The sequence below is a fragment of the Nannobrachium achirus genome (assembly GCF_963921795.1).
Source record: "Nannobrachium achirus genome assembly, chromosome: 7".
In the NCBI taxonomy this organism is placed as follows: Eukaryota; Metazoa; Chordata; class Actinopteri; order Myctophiformes; family Myctophidae; genus Nannobrachium; species Nannobrachium achirus.
Genome location: NC_137816.1, coordinates 68,354,393 through 68,377,769, shown reverse-complemented (window position 1 = coordinate 68,377,769; position 23,377 = coordinate 68,354,393). Strand labels below are relative to the sequence as shown.

The 23,377-nt window shown below is 43.4% G+C and overlaps 1 protein-coding gene across 1 annotated transcript in view; it reads right to left on the bottom strand.

The window, feature by feature from the left end:
* Window positions 1-23,377, bottom strand: part of ppfia1 (PTPRF interacting protein alpha 1) — a 127,997-nt gene that overhangs the window by 60,710 nt on the left and 43,910 nt on the right. Inside the window, 7 exon segments of the mRNA XM_080730418.1 lie at window positions 6,929-7,063; window positions 7,903-8,049; window positions 8,769-9,008; window positions 10,539-10,643; window positions 18,300-18,374; window positions 18,959-19,123; window positions 21,336-21,437. Coding sequence (XP_080586544.1) covers window positions 6,929-7,063; window positions 7,903-8,049; window positions 8,769-9,008; window positions 10,539-10,643; window positions 18,300-18,374; window positions 18,959-19,123; window positions 21,336-21,437 — 969 coding nt within the window.

The following is a 23,377-nucleotide window of genomic DNA, read 5'->3' as shown; positions in this document are numbered from 1 at the left end:
AGGTGTCCCCCTGCCACAGGAAGTTATCTCGTTCAGGGACGAGTTAAGGCCACTAGGTGTCCCCCTGCCACAGGAAGTTATCTCGTTCACGGACGAGGCAACAAACAGTTAACTTTTTGAGACTGCAGTTGCCCTTTGCATGACCTGAATCCATTACGTCACCCAGCCAGTGCAAGCAGCCCCTCTGGCTCTCCCCTCACGGAAGGACTTAACATGGCTTTGAAACATAAGAACGGCTTTATCTTAGAATGAGATGAAAACAGCCCCATGGAAGCAGAGAGCTGATTGTTTTCACGGCGACACTTTACCGCGATTTTACCGTGATTTTTGGATTTTAGTTTCGCGAGCGTTTGTAAACAAATGGATTATCCTCCTCAATCTTCTCTGGACACGCACGTGCACACGCACGAAGCTTGCGGGGCTCGTCAAAACAAAGCGTAAGTCAATGGTGGCAGCAGCAACAGCTATAAATGTTATAAACCTTAGCAGCCCATGTGTTAACAACGTAATACTTCTTCGTATACAAATAGTACAAAACAGGCATGTAGATCAGCAGCTTTGAATGTTTTCTCCTAAAATGGCACAGCTGAAAAAGGGACGGCACGTTAAAAGTGGTTAAAAGATAATAAAATTGTTATATACAGCACTTAGTTATCCGATCCCCATGACCTTTGCTGCGTGTCACTCCCTGCTTCCTGTCTACCTGCTGTCCTATAGATAAAGGCAGAAAAGACCCAAAACATCTCTTAAAGAAATGACACAGAGATGAGCCAACATGGCTGCTCCAGCAGCTCTGATGGGCAGGGTTTCCTGACACTTCCTGTTTGTGTTACGCCTAATTTACACCCCGTGGCACCGCCAAGCCGCTGGCAACACAACACTATCTTTGGTGTGCGGGCGGTTCTTAGCATAAACAATGACATGTAGTATTAGGGGGAGGGCAGAACAAGTGATTTCAGCTCTGTTTGACACAATTAAGTGCAGCATCTTCCATGTGTAAATTGCAGCATTCCATATTGTTAACTCGTGTTTTTTTTTTTTTTTTTTTTTTTTTTATCAATGTCTCAGCCTGAGTAGATGTCCTCTCTGGGTGTCTAATAGGGAGATACAGACTCTAGAACCTGGCAACGTTGATTATGATGAGCCAACAAGAGGATCTGGTTTCAATTCCATGAATATTTCTCTCTGTTATTATGACTCCACCCATCTCTTACACAACGAGATTCACAACTCTGTCTGTCCTCCTAAAAGACATCTCTACACAACCAGATGCACCACTGTCTTTGTCCTAAAGACATCTCTTAACGTCAATTAGTCAAATATTGTATGAGTTAAGCCCTGTTTCAGTCAAAAAAGATGATGGATGATGTGAGCTTGTAGATCTGCTAATTTCACTATGATTGCTGTTGTTTTGAAAATGTATGGAAAATATTTTAATTTGGGGGATGAGAAGAAAATGTACTTTGTCATTTGCACTTTTGAATACTTAATTTGAAACGCACATACCATTTGATTACCTATAAATGTTTTTAAAGCTAGTACTCCAAGTACTTTAAGGTGTCCTCCACACTACAGGCGGTTTCCGTCGGGGCTGCCGCTAGGATCAGCGGTGGCCGCACCGCGGTGAGACACAAACACACTCGCTCAGTGAGTAAACGTTACGCGGTATTTCACAAAGATGAACACAATCCATCTCTCACCGCCCGCGTACGCATGCACAAACGAGCACGCTCGCAGTGGGTTTCACAGGACCGCGCCCGCTCTACTCGCCGCCCCAAAACTTCGCTGTGCGGCCGAAAAAGCCACCTGCCTCTCATTGAAAATGAATTGCTAGGAGGCGGTGCCCGCACCTAGTCTGGAGGGCCGTTAACTGAAGTGCAAAAGTGCACAGAGTAACGTTCACTTGTAAAGTAGTAGTGGAGTAATGTTATGACCAGGAGTATCTCCAGGAGAAGCAAAATTTTAGTTACAAACGTTCACTTTGAAAATGCATGTATTCAAAGATTTGCACACATTTTCACGACTTTTTCCAAAATAGCAGATCTACAAGCTCGCAGCGCGGCACTCTGTGCCACGCTGTGAGCTTGTATATCTGCAATTTTTCACTGGTTAAAGCATTCAATAATTCTAGACCTAAATGGGTTAATGAAGGCTAGGCTAGGAGCGCTGTGGTCTCAGTCTGTCTTCTCTTGTCCCAGACTAACTATAAATGGACTGCAGGACGGCTGCCAAGCGTCTAAAAATAGAACACTGAGTCTAAACCTAAACAATCACTTTCCTCTGCCCACTTCCTCCGGCAGAGGATGACCAACGCACAGGGACATTTCTAACACTTTGTGTGGTCACGTGTTCAGATGCTAGATTCTGATTGGCTTAACCCATTTAGGCCTAGAATTATTGAATGCTTTAACCAGTGAAAAATAGCAGATATACAAAGCTCACAGTGCGGCACCGAGTGCCGCGCTGCGAGCTTGTATATCTGCTTTTTTTTTAAAAGTCGTGAAAATGTGTGCAAATCTTTGAATATATGTATTTTCAAAGCGAACGTTTGTAACTCAAAATGTTGCTTCTGGGTGGTCCCTGGAACTAAATATTTTGAGATGGGGGTCCGTGGCCAAATACATATCATTTTGGGGGTCCTTCACATGAAAAGGTTTGAGAACCACTGACATAGTAGTCTCTCAAGAACAGACTAACTGAGCTCCAGTTAAGTGAAAAGGACCTTTTCTTTGACGATGGCTGGCCAGATTGCTGACATAGAAACATAGGTTTTTCAAAAAGTCTTAGAATGATTCAAAAGACACTTATAGAATCGGGTCAAAATTCAAATTTTCACGATTTTTCAAAAATAGCACGAGCTCGAGCTTGTATATCTGCTATTTTTCAATAGTTAAAGCATAAAACAATGATTGTGTACCTGTTCTAAATGGGTTAAAACAGTGGTAAATCGGTCAACAACCTTGCGTTGGCTCATGGACCCCGCCCACTGTTGTGTTGCAGTTGTAACATGTCCAAGATCAAACTGTGTTTTCTTTCATTTATATGGTAGAAGAGGTAGAAAAGCAATTTACCATCCGAGGGTTGTGGGTTGTTGGCTGATTTACCACCGTTTCAGGGTTGTGGCACGAGGCTGAAGCAGTGGTAAATCAGCCAACAACCCACTCCCTCTCATGGTAAATGGCTTAACATAACCTTATAGTTCTGACAACTCTTGACACACACACAGTTAGCACCTATTCCCTTTTCACTCCGTTGAGACATTTCCACCGTGTATCTTTCCCTGTTTGATCCGACACAGCAGAACTGCTGCTAATTAACTGTCCAGTAAAAGTGTCACCCTCCTCTTCTGCAAAGACCCCACACACACACACACACACACACACACACACACACACACACACACACACACACACACACACACACACACACACACACACACACACACACACACACACACACACACACACACACACACACACACACACACACACACACACACACACACCTGTTTAAGTATTTCCTCATGTGTCTCCATCTCTTGGTTGTTAGTATTACTGTGTTCCCATTCCAGTGAGTGTCAGCAGGTTGAAACCCTACGGGAGCTCGGGTGGAGCAGTGGTAAAGTCCCTGCCCACCACCGCGGAGGTTGTGGGTTCAAATCTGGCTTTTTTGGGGGCGTCTATACCAGGGGTTCCCAAACTTTTTTTGTCTCAGGGCACCCTATAAATATTTGTTTTTTTAATCTGAGCCACCCCTACATTATCATTTTCAATCCCAGCACCTTAGATTTATAGAATATCGTCGTTGTCGGGTGGAAACCTTGTATGCCCAAAACTTTTTTGTATTTATCATCTATAAAATGTTCTAAACTAGTGAAAACAGCAGATCTACAAGCAGCACACAACGCCTCGCGATGCGAGGCGTTGCGTGCTTGTAGATCGGCTGTTTTCACTAGTTTTGTGCGACAGAGGTTTCTGCCCGACAGTGACGATATTTTAGTGATTATGTTGCGGGGAAAACGTTGAGATAACAGCCATTTTGGTTAGAACTGACTGAAAATAACTTTGTATTTCAAGTTTAAAAAGATACTAAATATTTCTTCAAGTGTCCAAATAAATTCCAAATATTATCAAATGATCTCGCGGCACCCCTGGACTGCCGTTACGGCACCCCAGGGTGCCCCGTCACCCACTTTGAAAACCCCTGGTCTATACGAACACAACTGACCTGAGTTTGTTCAGGGGAGGGAAGGGGGCTGCTGGCCTCCCCCCCCCCCCCCCCCCCCATATCAAGCCCCTGTGGGCTCGGTGACTGTTACTACTTCCCATCACACTCATTATAAAGTCTCCCAGGAATGATGGCTAGTCATCATCATGCTAGGATGTGAGGTTCGTTAGAGCTGTCAGCAGGGCTTCAGGTAGAAACCAGGGTTAGGGACAACAGTATAACAACACACTTGGTGCCTTGGCTTAGTCAGAGATCTCTGTCTTTTCAAAAGTAGGCACTTGTGTTCCATAGACGGAGATAGGGGTGGGCGATATTGAAAAATACGATATCACAATATTTTCCCAAGCTGTATCACGATACATGATTTTATCACGATTCTTTTTCACGTTGGTTTTTATGGTTATTTTTCAAGTTACTTGACAAAAACCAGACTCTCTGGGTTCCTTTTGGGAGGTCTAAATTGAACTTTACAAGTATGTAAAGAGTTAAGTGGGAGACCTTGACATTTTAAAGTTTGAGAACTGATTTAGAACAAAATGCAGGTTTAAATTGAATTCTGCAATGAATCTCTGTATTAACGATTAAACAGGATTTTTTTACAAGGCTCCCTCAATTGTATCACGATATATACGATACCTCTGAAAAGGCATATCATGGAGACATTGTATCACCACAACGATAATTATCACCATATCGCCCCCTAGACGGAGATTTCTTAGAAAGACAGAGATTTATTAATCTGATTACCGGTAATATCGCCGTTATCTAACAGTCCGGAGCGATCCTCGGTTGCTGTGAGACGAGTGGATACATAAATAACCCGGAAAACAACACTGGTTGAATTCTTCTTCTGTAGAAAATAAAAACTAGCGTTCCTCTGGTTGTGGCTCTCCACAGCACCATGTGCTCCATTCCACACAGTGTGTAGTGGTGGTGCCTGGGCGGAGCTACAACATCAGGGGATCAAAATGTTTCAAGTCGCTTAGCCCTGCAAGACCAGAATTAATTTATACTTGCCAAAAAATGTTTAAAAAAAATCAGATGGTGTTGTAGGAGTCCTAATCAGAGGAAAATGTAATGTTTAAAAAATAATAACGTTTTTGTAAGGTTTTATAGCCATAAATCAAATCATAAATCATGCTCAAATTTGCATTTTGGGGATATTTCTCACAATAATAACGTGTACAGGTTCTATACATTCTAATGATCACCAAAAAAAATATTACAGGCATTTTGCTTATGTTTTAGTGAGGGATAGCTTCAGTGAAAAAGTGAGATGTTGTTCGTCTAGACTCTGGACGAGCGCACCCATATGCACACACGTGTGATTGCGACCGTAGGTCGCATTTACTATCAAACCCTGCACAAAGTGTCAGTCCGTCAGTCCGTCAGTCAGTCAGTCTGTCCGTCTGTCTGTCACACCTCACACGTCACACTCTTGCCCTGCTCATATCTCCTCAACCGTTGCCCCGATCCATGCCAAATTTTGCACACACGCTCCTTGGCTGCCAAACTACAACCTCCAAGGACCCCCGGAGCTCCAGGGACCCCCAGGTCCCTGGGGGACCCCCAGATGTAAAAAATGACCAAATGTGCAAAAATGACCAAATGACCACCCCAACGGGGCTGCTCACGGGGAATTCCCGGGGACCACCGACTCCTGGTGCTCCAGAACGGATGCAAAAGTGGTGGCGCCCCCAGTGGAGGACCCCCTCCACTGCAGCTCACATAAAATGCCGTAACTCGGGCTAGGAGGGTCCGGGAGAGCCGGGGCCGGTACCTATTCGTCCGCCAAGGCAACGCGGACACCCCACCCCTCACTTCTCACATGGCCCTCTTCTAGCGCCACCATGAGGCCGATTTTTAAAACACATTTTTGGACACTGCTCCTACAGTTTTGGCCCTAAAATCACGCAAATCGCTACACAGTATGTCTACACTCATCCCATCACCATGAATCTGTCCCATATAGCGCCACCTCCAGGCCGATTTTTAAAAACACATTTTTGGACACTGCTCCTACAGATTTTGCCCTAAAATCACGAAAATCACTACACAGTATGTCTACACTCATGTCATCAACATGGATCAGGAAGATTTTGGCAAAACACATTTTTGCCCTATTTGTGGAGATAAGTGACCTACGGTCGCTTACTGGTATATACAGTATATTAACACATGGGCGGCCAAGGTTTATAACATTTATAGCTGTTGCTGGTGCCACCATTGACTTACGTTATGTTTTGATGAGCCCCGCAAGCTTCGTGCGTGTGCACGTGCGTGTCCAGAGAAGATTGAGGAGGTACTCCATTTGTTTACAAACGCTCGCGAAACTCGCGGTAAAAAAATCGCGGTAAATTCGCGGTAAAGTGTCGCCGTGAAAACAATCAGCTCTCTGCCTCCATGGGGCTGTTTTTACCTCATTCTCAGATAAAGCCGTTCTTATGTTTCAAAGTAGAATCTAAAGCCATGTAAAATCCTTCCGTGTGGGGAGAGACAGGGGGCTTCCTGCCCTGGCTGGGTGACGTAATGGATTCAGGGCATGCAAAGGGAAGCTGCGGTCTCGAAAAGTTAACTATTTGTTGACTCGTCCCTCGACGATATAACTTCCTGTGGCAGGGTGACATCTAGTGGCCATAACTCGTCACTGAACGAGTTTGGCTCCCCAAGTGTTAAGGGGGTAGAGGTTGTATTCTAATACCTTGGTGAGAGCAGCGACCCTCTGAGCCAGCTCAGCCTCCACCTCCGGCAGGGTCTCAGCCTTACGGATCGTCTGCTGCAGCTTCTGCTCCGCAAGGTCCAGCTTCTCCTGCAGCGCACGGTTCCTGTCCTCCGTCTGACGCACGCGCGCGCGCGCACACACACACACACACACACACACACACACACACACACACACACACACACACACACACACACACACACACACACACACACACACACACACACACACACACACACACACACACACACACACACACACACACACAGATTAGTGTGCATCGATTGAGTGGATTATCAAAATAATAAACCATTGTAAATGTGTCTTGTTGACATGGTTCTGACGCCCCCTCTCCTGACCTGGAAGTGATGGGGGGGGGGGGGGGGGGTCACAGAGAGAAAGAGGACTCATAAAAGAAAGGGGGGGGGAGAGGGTGAGGGTGTGTGTGTGTGTGTGTGTGTGTGTGTGTGTGTGTGTGTGTGTGTGTGTGTGTGTGTGTGTGTGTGTGTGTGTGTGTGTGTGGGGGGGGAGAGAGATGTCTGTTCCATTGACCACATTAGCCCCTTTTCCACTGATAATAGATGCTATTGTGTTATAACCACTATTATAATCTATTATAATTATCATAGTAATAATTTAATACTTTATATTGTGTTATGATCACAGTTATAATCCATTATAGTGTATTATAATTTAGGATAGTTGTAATACAAATGTATATTGTATTACCATTGTAATGGAAAATGTAGATATGTTTATGCGGTGCGGTGTGGTGTGGTGTGGTGTGCTGTGGTGCTAAAGACACAGTCGAAAAGGGGCTATTTAGAGCAGAGTGTGGTTGGTGTGTGAGTGCAGTGCACTGGGATGCATTAGAAAGAGTGTGTGCGTGTACGTGTGCGTGCGCGCGCGCGTGCGTGTGTGTGTGTGTGTGCGTGCGTGCGTGCGTGCGTTACCTGTCTGAACATAGAGTCCTTATTGGCCACCTCGTTCTCCAGCTTGTCGTTCAGGTCGTGGACGGAGGTGGCTTCTCTCTGAGCAGCCAGGTAGCGTTTCTCTAGAGTGGTGATCCTCTCCTCCATGTCGTCCTTCTGGGCCATGGACTGGAGAGAGAGACAGACACACGTTTAATAACTTATTTATGTAGTTTACAAGTTGCTGTAAAGCAGAGGTTCTCAACCTGTGGGTTGGGACTTACATTATAAATCTTTGCTCCTACTTCTCATAGTGTTCATATATTATAAATCCTACCTCTCTCAGGTCTCTCTGCAGTCTGGTGTTCATGTATATTATATATTATAACCTTACCTCTCGTAGATCTCTCTGCAGTCTGGTGTTCATGTCCTCAGACTTGATGAGGTCCTTGTGTGCATGTGTATGTATAATATACAGTATATATATTATAACCTTACCTCTCGTAGGTCTCTCTGCAGTCTAGTATTCATGTCCTCAGACTTGATGAGGTCCTTGTGTTCATGTGTATGTATACAGGTATATTATATATTATAACCTTACCTCTCGTAGGTCTCTCTGCAGTCTGGTGTTCATGTCCTCAGACTTGATGAGGTCCTTGTGTGCATGTGTATGTATAATATACAGTATATATATTATAACCTTACCTCTCGTAGGTCTCTCTGCAGTCTAGTATTCATGTCCTCAGACTTGATGAGGTCCTTGTGTTCATGTGTATGTATACAGGTATATTATATATTATAACCCTACCTCTCGTAGATCTCTCTGCAGTCTGGTGTTCATGTCCTCAGACTTGATGAGGTCCTTGTGTTCATGTATATGTATACAGTATATATAGTTTAACTCCTACCTCTCTCAGATCTCTCTGCAGTCTGGTGTTCATGTCCTCAGACTTGATGAGGTCCTTGCGGGCCGTGTCCAGGTCCTCCTCCAGCTCAGAGATGCGTCCCACCATGGCCGCCATGCGCTCCTTCATCTGGCCCAGGTCCTGGCTCTGCCTCTCCACCACCTCCTGCAGCTCCCCCACCTTCACCCCGGGGCCCCCAGGGCCCACTTCATCCTCCTGGCTCAGGGAGCCGTCCGACGACCGCTGGGTGGAGGGACAGACATTAGAACCATTAAGACCTGTAGCCGTCACCATAAATTAATGCAGGGGTCTTCAAAAGGGGGTCCGGGACCCCCTAGTTACTACAGGGGGTCCTCCAAATCTTTGAGTGATAGAAACTTTTTTCCTCCTTTTTTATATTAACCACTTGAACCCATATTCTTGAATCCATATTCTGAGAACTTAAGCCAAACATAGCAGATCTACAAGCTCACAACGCCTCGCAGCAAAGAGCTTTGGTGTAGAGGGGAAAAAGAGCAGACTAAGTACAGAGTGAAAGTTCAAGTTCATTAAGTATTGACGGTTCAAGTGGTTAAATATCTGGAAACACAAATTGACATGAATCCAAAATACACTGATGATTGTGCTGTCAAACAATGAAACTATATGGAATCTATAAAAAGGTTGTGGGGGTCCCTGCTTCATCTCTCTCTCAAATAAGGGGTCCTTGGCCTGAAAACGTTGAAGACCCCTGAATTAATGGATTGATTTGGTAAACAAAATCTAGGTTATGGAACAGATCACCTTCTCTCTCCGCTTACAGAAGGAGAAATGTATTAAGTATTGGATGAGATTCGTAGTACCCCTGCGAGTTCGCAGCAGCAATGATTGGGTGATTAAAATCTTACTCTTAAAACCTGACTTATATAAACTAACACTCACAGCTAAAAGTGTTCCCCCATGTCTTCAGGTATATTACTTTGAATTTAATTTCTAATGTACACTTTTGTTAATTCTCCCAAATGTAAATTTTATTTACTTCATGTTGTGGTGTTTTAGATTTTTTTTTAATATGTTTTATGGATAATAGAGACAGAAATGTAAGATGCAAAGTTATAGTGTCTGTCCCTAAATAAAGAATATTAAAAAATACCTTTAGCCCATTCTACAAAATGTATTTTAAATCCTAACAGTTTTATGAGTGGTGCTCAAACGTTTTCATGTCAAGGACCCCAAAATGATATGTATTTGACCACCGAGCCCCATCTCAAAATATGTTGTGTCTGGCAGCCATCAGTTACAAGCTGTGCCAGAGTCCTTGCCATTGTTCAACACTCACAGTCTGCCAGCCTTACAGGACACACAACTCTAAGATCTGATCCCAGGCCTGAGCCGTGGTCCAGCAGTCCAGGCACATGCTGTACAGTAAGCAGCCTGACAGACTGACAGTGCATCAGGGGTTTTAGTCCTGTTCCTGACCATCTTTACTGCATAATTAAACAAAATGTAGCAGCTCAACAACGTGTTGGTCTGCTACTTCTGATGCTTTTGTGCAGTGCTGTGTTCTACCTGTCCCTGAGTAAGCTGTGAAGACTTTTTTTGAAACATGGTCTGCCCTCGTGAACCTTTCAAAGTAGTGTATCAGATAGGCATTATGCACTTGTGTATGCGCTGGCCGCACGAATAGCAGCGGATCATAGATTATAGTATGCCCTCAAAAAAGTCTAGAACACACCTCTGCTTTTAAGTGTAATGCTGTATTAAAAAGAAAGCTCTGAGGAGAACAGTGATCACCTTGCCGTTAGTACTAGGTGTGTCTCCAGAGATGTGGTTGAGCTCAGCGGTTCCGTCCAGCAGAACTGCTCTCTTCTGAGCGCTGTGTTCTCTGAGGTACAACAGCTGAAACACACATTATCATCATCATCATTATTACTTGCGCAAGCAGAGCATGCAAGTACTGTAATGGGCTGCGTATGTATGAAGGTGACTGACTTCTTGAAGAACGTAACCCTGAAATGGGATTCAGGGAATGTATGCATATATGTATTATGTAAGCATGTGTGTATGTAGGTGTCTCCCTACAGCCAATGAGGGACCAGCATTCCCGGTGATGCCACTGGTGATGTCAGCAGAGTTTGGTATATAAGAGCGTTCTTAGCGTTCATTAACAGCCAATGAGGCCAGCAGGGCACACCTCGTGGTGCGCTCTGCTTGTGCGTAAGTTGGCCATCATGTGTGGCCTGCTTGTGAGTGAGGCGCAAGTTGGCACGTGGACAGAGTGCAGTTCTAGTTATTAGTGTGGTTGCCCAACAGGGCAACACGTTATAGTCCTGGGGAAACGTTATTCATTATATTATTATTACTTATTATTATTTATTACTAGGGTAACCTTTCTGCTGACATTGGAAATTGACAGATAGACTTCTGTCCGACAGGGATAGGGAATCAATAGGGAATCAATGGGAGTGGGAATCAGTAGGGAATCAAAGGGAGTGGGAATCAATAGGGAATCAATGGGAGTGGGAATCAATAGGGAATCAATGGGAGTGGGAATCAGTAGGGAATCAATGGGAGTGGGAATCAATAGGGAATCAATGGGAGTGGGAATCAGTAGGGAATCAATGGGAGTGGGAATCAGTAGGGAATCAATGGGATAGCGAATCAATAGGGAATCAATGGGAGTGGGAATCAGTAGGGAATCAATGGTAGTGGGAATCAGTAGGTAATCAATGGGAGTGGGAATCAATAGGGAATCAATGGGAGTGGGAATCAGTAGGGAATCAATGGGAGTGGGAATCAGTAGGGAATCAATGGGAGTGGGAATCAGTAGGTAATCAATGGGAGTGGGAATCAATAGGGAATCAATGGGAGTGGGAATCAGTAGGGAATCAATTGTAGTGGGAATCAGTAGGTAATCAATGGGAGTGGGAATCAATAGGGAATCAATTGTAGTGGGAATCAGTAGGTAATCAATGGGAGTGGGAATCAATAGGGAATCAATGGGAGTGGGAATCAGTAGGGAATCAATTGTAGTGGGAATCAGTAGGTAATCAATGGGAGTGGGAATCAATAGGGAATCAATTGTAGTGGGAATCAGTAGGTAATCAATGGGAGTGGGAAAAAGTAGTGGAGCTTCACATGACAGTTGGCTTGCTGTAGAATAAAGTCACGTCAGCAGTCAGCAACCACACTCGCAATTTTCAATTGCATCTTTTCTAGTTATTATTGTTCGCTGTGTTCTCTGAGGTAAGAGCTGGAACACACATGAGGGGACGTTATTATACAACTGGTAGTTCTGATGAAGCAATCTGATTGGTTGAAGTAGCTTTCTACCTGTGTGAATAATGAGCATTACCACACAGGTCTCATCAAACAAAGGGGAACGCTGAAGCTCACCCTCTCCCAACAGTATGGTTAGCAGCTATGCTAGCAGTTTTCATGTGAGGTTCAGGGACATGGTAGCATGTGGCATTCAAAAATTACACATTTCTGTCGAATATCTTAACACATATGGTGCCAACCCCGAGTTTCCCGAGTTTGTATTGGTACTAGTGTTGTGCCAACCCCGAGTTTCCCGAGTTTGGGCCGTTTTTGAAAAAAAAAAAAAAAAAAAAATTCAAAATTTTTTTTTTCAAATTTTTTTTTTGGACCTCCAGAAATGTATTAGGCATGATCGCGATCGCGAAATTGCATGTTTAACCCCCATACCAACCCATTCTTTCAAACATAGCAGCCATGTTTGTTTACATCTGTAGAAAACATAATGGCTGATAAATCATGAATGCCTGAACGGATTTCCAAGCGGATTTTTTTGTTTGAAAGCTGTGAACAGCATCTACACACGTGGTGCATCATTAGCCATAAATTATAACTTCCAGTAGAGGGTGCTAATATGCGGAGGTTACGTCTCTCCTGGAGTTATAACGCAGAGTAAAATAGCTCTCGCTGGTTGAGCCTCCATGTCCCTAATCGCCTCAAAACATGTTTAAATCATGAAGTTGCTCACCTCATCGTCGAAACAGCTTTATATCTACCGATGAGCCCACTCGTTGGCATGTGTTAGTCCATATGTTTCTAATAAATTAATGTTTACTAAAACTTCTCTGAGACTCGCGTTTCTTCGTCGGAATGTTTCCGCATACAGAGCGCTTCAGAACTACAGAACGTTGGAATACTTCCGCATACAAAAACTTCATGTCCTAGTATGAGCAAATCGCAACGGCGATCAACGTCACGTGATATGTAGCCTCGCGTAGCCAGGCTTTTACTCATCTCGCGTGATATGTTCGGCCATTTTACCCAAGCAGTTCAAAAACAAGGAAAGCGATGAGACTCAAAGAAGTTTTAGTAAACATTAATTTATTAGAAACATATGGACTAACACATGCCAACGAGTGGGCTCATCGGTAGATATAAAGCTGTTTCGACGATGAGGTGAGCAACTTCATGATTTAAACATGTTTTGAGGCGATTAGGGACATGGAGGCTCAACCAGCGAGAGCTATTTTACTCTGCGTTATAACTCCAGGAGAGACGTAACCTCCGCATATTAGCACCCTCTACTGGAAGTTATAATTTATGGCTAGTGCATCATCTAGGCATGGGCGTGCACTTTTTACACACTTGCACAATTACATGGAAGTCTATGGTAACCATGGCAACACGAGACATTGAAGAGAAAAAATCATTGCAACATAAGTGTTAATTACAATGAAATTAACTTTTTAAGGGCACCTGTTGTGTAATCGCACTGTTATGCCCTATTCACACCGAAAAAAGCCAAGCTATTAATCAGCTTTGTAATTCAAAGTAATCTCTATGCAAACCAGCTTTTATAAGGTTCAAGCTTGAAAAAAAGCTTGACATTATTGTGTTGGCTGAAGGAGAGCAGAGTCAACCCACTGAATGCTGCTGCAAACCACAACTATTCTGCTCCAAAACGTGCACGGGCGTGCATGCGTGCGTGCGTGCGTGCGTGCGTGTGTGTGATAAAAGAAGGTCTATAGCATGAATGTGAGTGTAAATCTGGGCCACTTTCCCCACATCCTCTCAGCCTTTGTCAATCTGTATCCATTCAAGACTCGCTCTTTCGTTCTTTCTTTGCATGAGCTCTCAAAGCACACGCACACGTGTGTGTGTGTGTGTGTGTGTGTGTGTGTGTGTGTGTGTGTGTGTGTGTGTGTGTGTGTGTGTGTGTGTGTGTGTGTGTATGTTGGGATGATGTCAATTAAACCCTTCTCATTCTACTGGGTCAACCCCAAGCCCAGTTCTCTAATTTTTTTCTTTTTTTCTCCATAATTTTTAACCCATGATTTCGTAACCCATTTTTCACCCAGTGCCAACTGCGTGTATCAAAACAACATCCCGCTTCCAGCAGTGGAAGCTTGTGATTGGCTGAACCGGAGGTAGGGAGCGCTTCGTTGTGTTCCCCTGGACCGCGCGGAGGTGGCGAGAGCTCACTGGTGTAAAGGTTATAGGTAATATAATAGGCCTACATGTAATGTTTCATAACATATAACACAAGAAATAATCATAACACATTATAAACATTCTATATTTATAAGGTCAAGTATTCTACTTAATAATTGGGATTTACAAGAACCATTATCACAGTTATAATAGACCTACATTTAAATTAGTTTAGGCATTTTGTTTTGATATGGTTGTGGCCAGAACAATTTGTCCGTGTTATTTGACTAGGCTATTTTTACTTGAATTATAATTAAAGACACTTCATAGTGAATTAGTGATTATAATAAATAGCCCATGTCATGATTGTTGTTATAACTAGATCAGATTGTGTTTATAATATAACGCCTGCGCGCCTCCATCATCTCCACCGAAAACAAGCGCTCCCCCCTTGTTCCATTGTTGGAACCGGGATGTTGTTTTGATACACGCGTGCCAACTGCTGCCTAAACTGTAATCCGGGGCTCTGCTCTCCCTCTGCCAACCTGGGCAGAGCCCTGAACTGAGCTCATGCTGCCTTCAGTGCATGAGGAGTGAGCGAGCCGCTTCAGGCTCCCTTGCTGGCCAGGGGGAGGCGGTATAGAGACCAGGATTACTGCATGTTTTTGTGAAGGTATCTACCCTAGGAGACACAGGGAGAACATGCACATAGCCAGGGTTTCCTGCAGGGAAAAGGCTTGTCCAGGTGGTTGGCTGGGGTGGGCCGACACATTTTATTTCATTCATTCATTCATTCATTTGATTAAATTAATTCCCTTAGTTTTGATTCATTCTTATTTTTGCCCATCGCTTTTACAATATTTGTTGAGGTCAAAAGTGTTTTTATTTTTCATGAATGTGGTACTAGTTGTCATTATAAACACATCCATGTCATCATTGTCCACACAAGCCATCACACTCTGCTAAACAGATGTTATGCTTTTATGTGTTTTGCCAAGTCCCGGAAAAGATGCCCATACAGTCACTTTGATTGGCACTTGTGCCAAATGCTCACCCTAAAACATGATTTATGAGATTGTGATGGCTTGTGTGGGACAACCAAGGCATGGATGTGTTTGTAATGACAACTAGTAACACATTCATGAAAAATAATCTCTTTTGACCACAAAAAATAGTGTAAAAGTGATAGTCTTATAGGCTCCACTCTATGCTATGAGAGCTGCTGGGTTCTGAAGGGGAAACTAGACAACGGGAGCATTTCTGCCTAATAGACCCCATGGACAGTCATTGTGGATCAATATAAGTAGGGAAATGAGCCTAGAAGTGATTTAGGGAGGAGTTGTCCTTTAAACAAACACAAAAGAATAGTTTGTTTTGCACGGAGGGATTTTGCATGATTTTCACCAGACTCTTGGATGGGTGGCCTGCCTGGCGCTGCAGCAAACCCTGCTTTTGCCAACCCCTCTTAAGAGTGTGGGCACTGATGACGTGGAGGAGGGAAGGAACACGCCCACAGTGCCCACAGCTTCCCCCGGCGGGAATCGAACCCAGAACCTTCTAGCTGTGAGGCGACAGCACTACCGACCACCACCATGACCCCTCCAGTTCTCTCATTCTACTGGGTTAGGGTCCCCCCAGGGCCCAGTTCTCTCATTCTACTGGGTTAGGGTCCCCCCAGGGCCCAGTTATCCTGAACCGTGTTCCAGTCCTTTATGTTCTAAACCAGTGGTTCTCAACCTTTTCCGGCCGCGACCCCCAAAACAATCATATTTTAACTGGGGACCCCCCCCCCCCCCCCACCCTGATGAGCACTATGAGTTGAGGCATTACATTCTGTATAACACGGTTCTATTGTGAAAAAAGCAGATCTACATGCTCACAACACCTCGTGTTGCGAGGCGTTGTGAGCATGTAGATCGGCTATTTTCACAATTTCTGCCTTTAATATTTGACAATTTGGCCAATGTTTAATTTGTCATATTAGAGGTATTAAAAAGTCCTTAAAATGACACTATAGACATGTGCAGGTACCCCCTATACACTTAAACTTTATGTTGGTCTGTTTACTGTTGAGTGAGAAAACAATGTTGCACATTAAATTAATCATCTGGGGACCCCCCCAAAATAATTTGGGGACCCCCCCCTGGGGGTCCCGACCCACAGGTTGAGAACCACTGTTGTAGACCACCAGGAACTACCAGTTCTAATGTTAGACTAATCCAATAAGTCATGCCAGTGTCTCCAAATCACATTTTCATATTTTATAATTTGATTTGGACGACTGGATGACCTAATGGACCACGTGCACGCTACTACTGTTGTTTTGTGTTGGTGTATGGAAAGCGGTTGATTGGACACAGTAGGCTACGATAGTGAAAACCTGGGTAGAGTGGTGTCAAAGTGGTACTAAAAGGTATCCACTCCAGGGTGGGTCCGAGCTAGGCCAAGCGGTGGGATATTTCACTGTAATAGAAAAGGTAGATATCTCTGTTGTCGGGCCGAAACCTCCTAACTCCAAAATGTTGATTTTGGGGAAAATGAGCTCAAGTGGAGTTAGGAGGTTTTGGCCGAAGGGCTTTTTACTACTTTTCATTGGTTCAATATTATTTTAACCAACACACAGACGTAAAGGGTGTTCAATAGCACATATTTATAAAGAAAAAGAGAGGGCCAATCGAGTGGAGTTAGCTGGTTTGGCAGAAAGTGTGTTGTTAAAGTGATAGTTCACCTATTTTTGACATGAAGCTGTGTGAAATACTTGCCATCAAAATAGTGGTTACAAATGTATTAATCCATTACCAGAGTCCCGTGGTCAGAGTTCTGGTCAGTTTTAGATGAATATAAAGTAGTTCCGGTGATTTGGCAGGGGCTCATGGCCCAATCATTAAAAATAGATGAATCCACAAAACTAGCTTAATTTGTATTGTTGACCTATTTCTACCAAATAGACCAACTATCGTTCAACTTCGACCCCTCTGTCACATGGTACTATTTTTTGTGTCCAGTATCACTACGCCGATGCAACGTATTTCCCCAAAACAAGGTGCTTTGCAGGCAGCTGATCAGAACGAAACCTACAATACAAATGACGCTAGTTTTGTGGATTCATCTATTTTCAATGATTGGGCCACGCCAAATGGCCCCCACCCCATTGCAACTACTTAATATTCATTAGAAACTGACCAGAACTCTGACCACGGGACTCTGGTAATCAATTAATACATTTTTAACCACTGTTTTAATGGCAAGTATTTCACACAGCTTTATGTCAAAAATAGGTGAACTATCACTTTAAGAGGTTTTGGCCAGACAGTGATGATATGTTGATGCGGTGCTGTGCTGTGTGGAGTGGTGTAGTGTAGTGTAGTGTAGTGTAGTGTAGTGTAGTGTAGTGTAGTGTAGTGTAGTGTAGTGTAGTGTGGGGCTAAAGCTGCAGTGAGAAAGGGTCTTTAGTGAGCTGGACGAGTAGTGAGCTATTTCTGTTGTGCCGCGACACGATATACAACCGTTAGGTAATTAGGTTATGACGATACTAATGAATGAATGAACCATTCAGAGCATGTTTCATTCATATACTCATGTACTTTTACTAAAGTCACCTCGTTAACTTATTAGGCTTCATGCCACAATTAATTAAGCAAAAAAAAAAAAAAAAATGAATGCAGTCATTTGAATGGGCGGCAGTGGCTCAGGGGTAGAGAAACTGTCATTAGAACATTGAGGGTTCCCAGTTCGATCCCGGGCTTCCCCAGAGTTGGTGTTGAAGAGTCCTTGAGCAAGACTCTGAACCCCTAGTTGCGCCTGATGAGCAGGTTGGTGGCTTGAATGTGTATGAATTGGTGAATGAAATGCACAATCTATGTAAAGCACCTTGGATAAAGGCTCTATATACTGTAAATGCACCATGTTTTGAATGTACAGTATGATGGGTCCTTCTGCAGGATTACATCTTTACACATTGAGACCTGGAAAAGATCTGTGTCACTTTACATTCTAACCACTTTAACCATGATTTGATACTTTGGATATTCAAAGATAGCAGATCTCCAAGCTCAGAATACGGTCGGGGTGTGTGTGTGTGTGTGTGTGTGTGTGTGTGTGTGTGTGTGTGTGTGTGTGTGTGTGTGTGTGTGTGTGTGTTCTTACCTCTTTGTGTGAGGAGGTGAGCTGTTCCTCCAACGTGCTGCATCGTTCCAACGCCACGCGTAGCCGTTCCCTCACCTGCACACAACACAGCTCGTTAACACTCATTAACTCTCATTATACAACAGGTAGTTCCCAGTCTTCCGACAAAGCAATCTGATTGGTTGAACTAGCTCTCTACCCGTGTGAATAACGAGCATTACCACACAGGTCTCATCAAACACTCCTGCGCTCCGTCGCCCTTCAGGGCTCGTACCGGCTTGCATTTGTTTGCATTCCATCATCTTTTTAGCATGTTACTGTATACACACACACACGCACACACACACACACACACACACACACACACACCCGTCCGTTAATGAACGACGACGCAATTACCGAAAATAATCAGGTTATGTCAGGAAGTAATGTATGAATGAAGCTTTCAGAGCATGTTTCATTCACATTTTCATTAACTTTTACTCCTGTGACATCGTTAACTTTAGGTTACATACCAACATTGAGGAGGAGAAAAAGCCATAATAATTTGTTTCATTCATCACACACACGCACGCGCACGCGCACGCACACACACACACACACACACACACACACACACACACACACACACACACACACACACACACACACACACACACACACACACACACACTGCCTACCTTCTCGTCCAGGGCTTTGTGATGTTCGAAGAGGGACTTGAGGGCCTTGAGGACCTCCACCTCGCTGGAGACCCCCGCTGGGGACTGGGCCTGACGCTTCACCACCGTCATCCTCAGACTGCGCTCATGACGGGACACCAAGCACTCCAGATGTTCTAGAAGGAGCTGTAGACACATAACAACACTGACTATAAGACACCAGGCACTCCAGATGTTCTAGAAGCAGCTGTAGAAACAACAACACTGACTATAAGACACCAAGCACTCCAGATGTTCTAGAAGGAGCTGTAGAAACAACAACACTGACTATAAGACACCAAGCACTCCAGATGTTCTAGAAGGAGCTGTAGAAACAACAACACTGACTATAAGACACCAAGCACTCCAGATGTTCTAGAAGGAGCTGTAGACACATAACAACACTGACTATAAGACACCAGGCACTCCAGATGTTCTAGAAGCAGCTGTAGAAACAACAACACTGACTATAAGACACCAAGCACTCCAGATGTTCTAGAAGGAGCTGTAGAAACAACAACACTGACTATAAGACACCAAGCACTCCAGATGTTCTAGAAGGAGCTGGAGACACAACAACACTGACTATAAGACATAACACCACCAACTAATATAAGACCTATTATTTTTCCCATTCCAAATGACTGACTTTGTTACAAAGTGTGTGGGCCCTGGGTAGACAACCAGGACTGGTGGAGATCTTTTTTACTTTAATTACAGTATCCATTCTAACCTACATGGACATGGCTTATTATTTATTTTCACTTAGTGCAGCATTGGATCTGGAATGGATCAGAACAAAATAAAAAATAAAGCTTATCGGCTTATCTTTTTCCAAATATTTGTCTCCCGTTTCCGACCTATTGAAATCACCTGATCTGATGGGGACATCCCTACCATCAGTTCTACATGAATCAGCCCTTCAGTAACTCTTCTTCTCTTGCCTTCATTTATCACAGGCACAACACACCTCAGCTCATCTGCTTGGCCCTTTGTAACGTAATTCTACAACGCTCGTTAAATAAATGCATTATTAATTTGCATAGACATACATATTCGCTTAGAATCGCTTCCATAAAAACGTATAACAGCATCACAACCTGGCATTAGTATCTGTGCAATGTATTTAGAAAAGCCCAATATGCCAACAGAAATATAATTTATATCTAGGTTTATGTTCCAATGTTCAACGCCAAAAAACACAATTAAAAGAACACACGGATGAGTCATGAGTCCCAGTGGTACTGATCAGTTTGCTCTCTAATGAATCTAATTAATCTAATGAATTAATTATAGACATCATTCAGCACCACTGGGACCCAGCAGTGCCTGCTTTACTGTAGATATCGTACACTAACTTCACCGTCCTGCATGTACTGGGCCCCAAATCACAGACCATCATCCTTCACACAAATTACACTTTTTAATAGTAATAATTTGCCAATTCTTTCTATTTGTTTCATAAATGAATGGACAAATGTACCGTATTCCTTTGGCATGTAATTATAGCATCATACCAAAGTGGCTGAAAATAGCCAAGCTTGTAGATTCTTGGCTATTTCACTAGTTTAGAAACATCTTCAAAAATAAAAAATAAAAATAAAACTATTTCCTGAAACGGAATTGTTTTGGACATAAGGTTTCCACCCAACAGCAACAGCAAATATATGTATACACTGTACACTAACATAAACAGTGTGGACAATGTTCTGGTCATTAAAGACTCAGAACTTGCGTGGCTCATATGTCTAGTGGGTCCCCAGAGTTACTACAGGGGGTCCTCCAAAATCTTTGTGTGATATAAACCTTTTTTCCTCCTTATCCACTTGAAACCATAGCGTCCATATTCTGAGAACTTTAGCCAAAAATAGCCAATCTACAAGCTCACAACACCTCGCGCTGCGAGGCGTTGTGAGCTTGTAGATTGGCTATTTTCGGCAAATAGCTTTGGTGTAGAGGTGAAAAAGAGCAGACTAAGTACAGAGTGAAAGGTCAAGTGTATTAAGTATTGACGGTTCAAGAATCCAAAATACACTGATGATTGTGCTGTCAAAAGATGAAACTATATGGAATCTATGAACAGGTTGTGGGGGTCCCTGCTCCATCTCTCTCTCAGCTAAGGGGTCCTTGGCCTGAAAAGGTTGAAGACCCCTGGTCTAGAGCTTTAGCTTGCAGCTCTGATAAGTGCATGCGCGTGCGTTTGCGTGTGTGCGTGTGTGTGCGTGTGTGCGTGTGTGCGTGCGTGCGTGCGTGCGTGCGTGCGTGCGTGCGTGCGTGCGTGCGTGCGTGCGTGCGTGCGTGCGTGTGCATGCGTGCGTGCGTGTGCGTGTGTGTGCGTGCGTGTGTGCATGCCACTGACCCGTGTGTTGTTCCTCTCTGCCTTCAGCTCAGCGATCTCCTCCTCCTTCTCCAGCAGGTGTTCTCTGCAGATGTTCACCTCCTTGGTGAGAGCAGCAAACTCCTGGACCAACACAATGAAGACATGATCTGTGTTACTTCAGATTGTTACCTCTTTAACTCAGTCGGTGCCATATTTAAAGTGGGACCTCTTATATTGCCGTTTCGCCAACAAAGGGTTAAAAAAATAGTGTGCACGCTGGTGCACACATTCGTGCACAGATCATGCACTATGCATGTGCTTGCTTTTCACAGCTTTCAAACAAAAAAATCCGCTTGGAAATCCGTTCAGGCATTCAGGAGAAAGGAGCCCTTATGTTTTCTTCAAATGTAAACAAACATGGCTGCCATGTTTGAAAGATGGGGTTGGTATAGGGGTTAAACATGCAATTTCGTGATCGTGATCATGCCTAGTACACTGTTGGAGGTCCAATTTCTTTTTTTTTTTAAATTTGTTTTGGAAAAAAAAATATATATATTTTTTTTTTAATTATTTATTTAAAAAAGACGTCCAGAAAACGTCTGGCAGGGAGGTCCATAGTTAAAAAGACGTTTTTATTATAGAAACGTCTTTTTTGGCAGGGTGAGTGTTAACCAAACATAACAGTTCTACCACTTTTTGTGGTCACATGTTCAAATACTGGATTCTGATTGGCTTTAAAACAGTGGTAAATCAGTCAACAACATTGAGTTGGCTCATGGACACCGCCCACTGTTGTGTTGCAGTTGATTGTAACTAAATAACCTTGCAAGTTACAACTGAGTTCTTACTGGCCTGGGTGGGACAGTTTCATCTGTCTGTCGGAACGATTATGTTGTATAGATAATGTTTTAATACATATAACTAGAACAACACTAACTGAAAGAGTTCAGAGTGTGTAAACACTATAATTGGACATTCCAAAACAACTGAATGAACATAAACCACCTCATTAGACTTCCTGACAAGTGACAACATAAATAATGGAAAGAACAAATCCAATGTTTTTCCAACAACACTGCTTTTCACCAGAGCTGCTCCGTCCTTGAAAGCACATGATCTCACGACAAGAGTCAAAATGCACCGATATAAAAACAGAAGAACATTTGGGATCTTTCTGGCTTTTTATTTTGTTTCATTACTACAGATGTCTCCACAACAGAGCAAAGCAGCCAGTCAAAGCATGTCTCACGTCTCCATTTACATGCCTTTGATGACATTTACTGAGGCAGAAAAAAAAATACAGGTCTGCTGGTGGAACGCTATGAACAGGATTTATGGAACCCCAGCATGCATACAGTATTGTGGGGGGAACAGCAGGTCTACAAGCTCACACAGCGTCACAACACGTTGACGTTGTGAGCTTGTAGATCGGCTCTTTTTGGAGAAGAGATTTGGCGCAGGTAGAAGAAGTACAGTTGTTTTACTGAGAATAAAGGGTTTAAGTGATGAATAAGTCATCTATAATGAGGCCATACAGACTATCATTCCTGATCATACTTTTTGTACAATCTTCATAGACCTCAGACTCCAAAACAAAATCCATAGATTAAACGTAAAAAGGGACATTTCTACACGCACAGTTTTTGGCCGTGCTCTGAATACCATGCACACCAAGATGAGATTTCAATAATCTTCCACACGTTGCTGTGCTCAGGCTAAGAAGAAAATGATGCAAAACATGTCCAGCCTTCCTCCTACGTATAGCAGGACTTAAATGTCGTCATAGCATTTGTTAGATCAGTGATTCTCAACCTGTGGGTCGGGACCCCCAGGGCTCCCCAGATGATTAACTTAATGTGCAACATTGTTTTCTCACTCAACTGTAAACAAACCAACATAAAGTTTAAGTGTACAGAGGGTATCTGCACACTCTAAAATGACAAATTAAACATTGGCCAAATGGTCAAGTATTAGAGGCAGAAATTGTGAAAATAGCAGATCTACATGCTCACAAGGGCGTTGTGAGCATGTAGATTTGCCATTTTCACAATAGAACCGTGTTATTCAAAACTAGCCCTTAC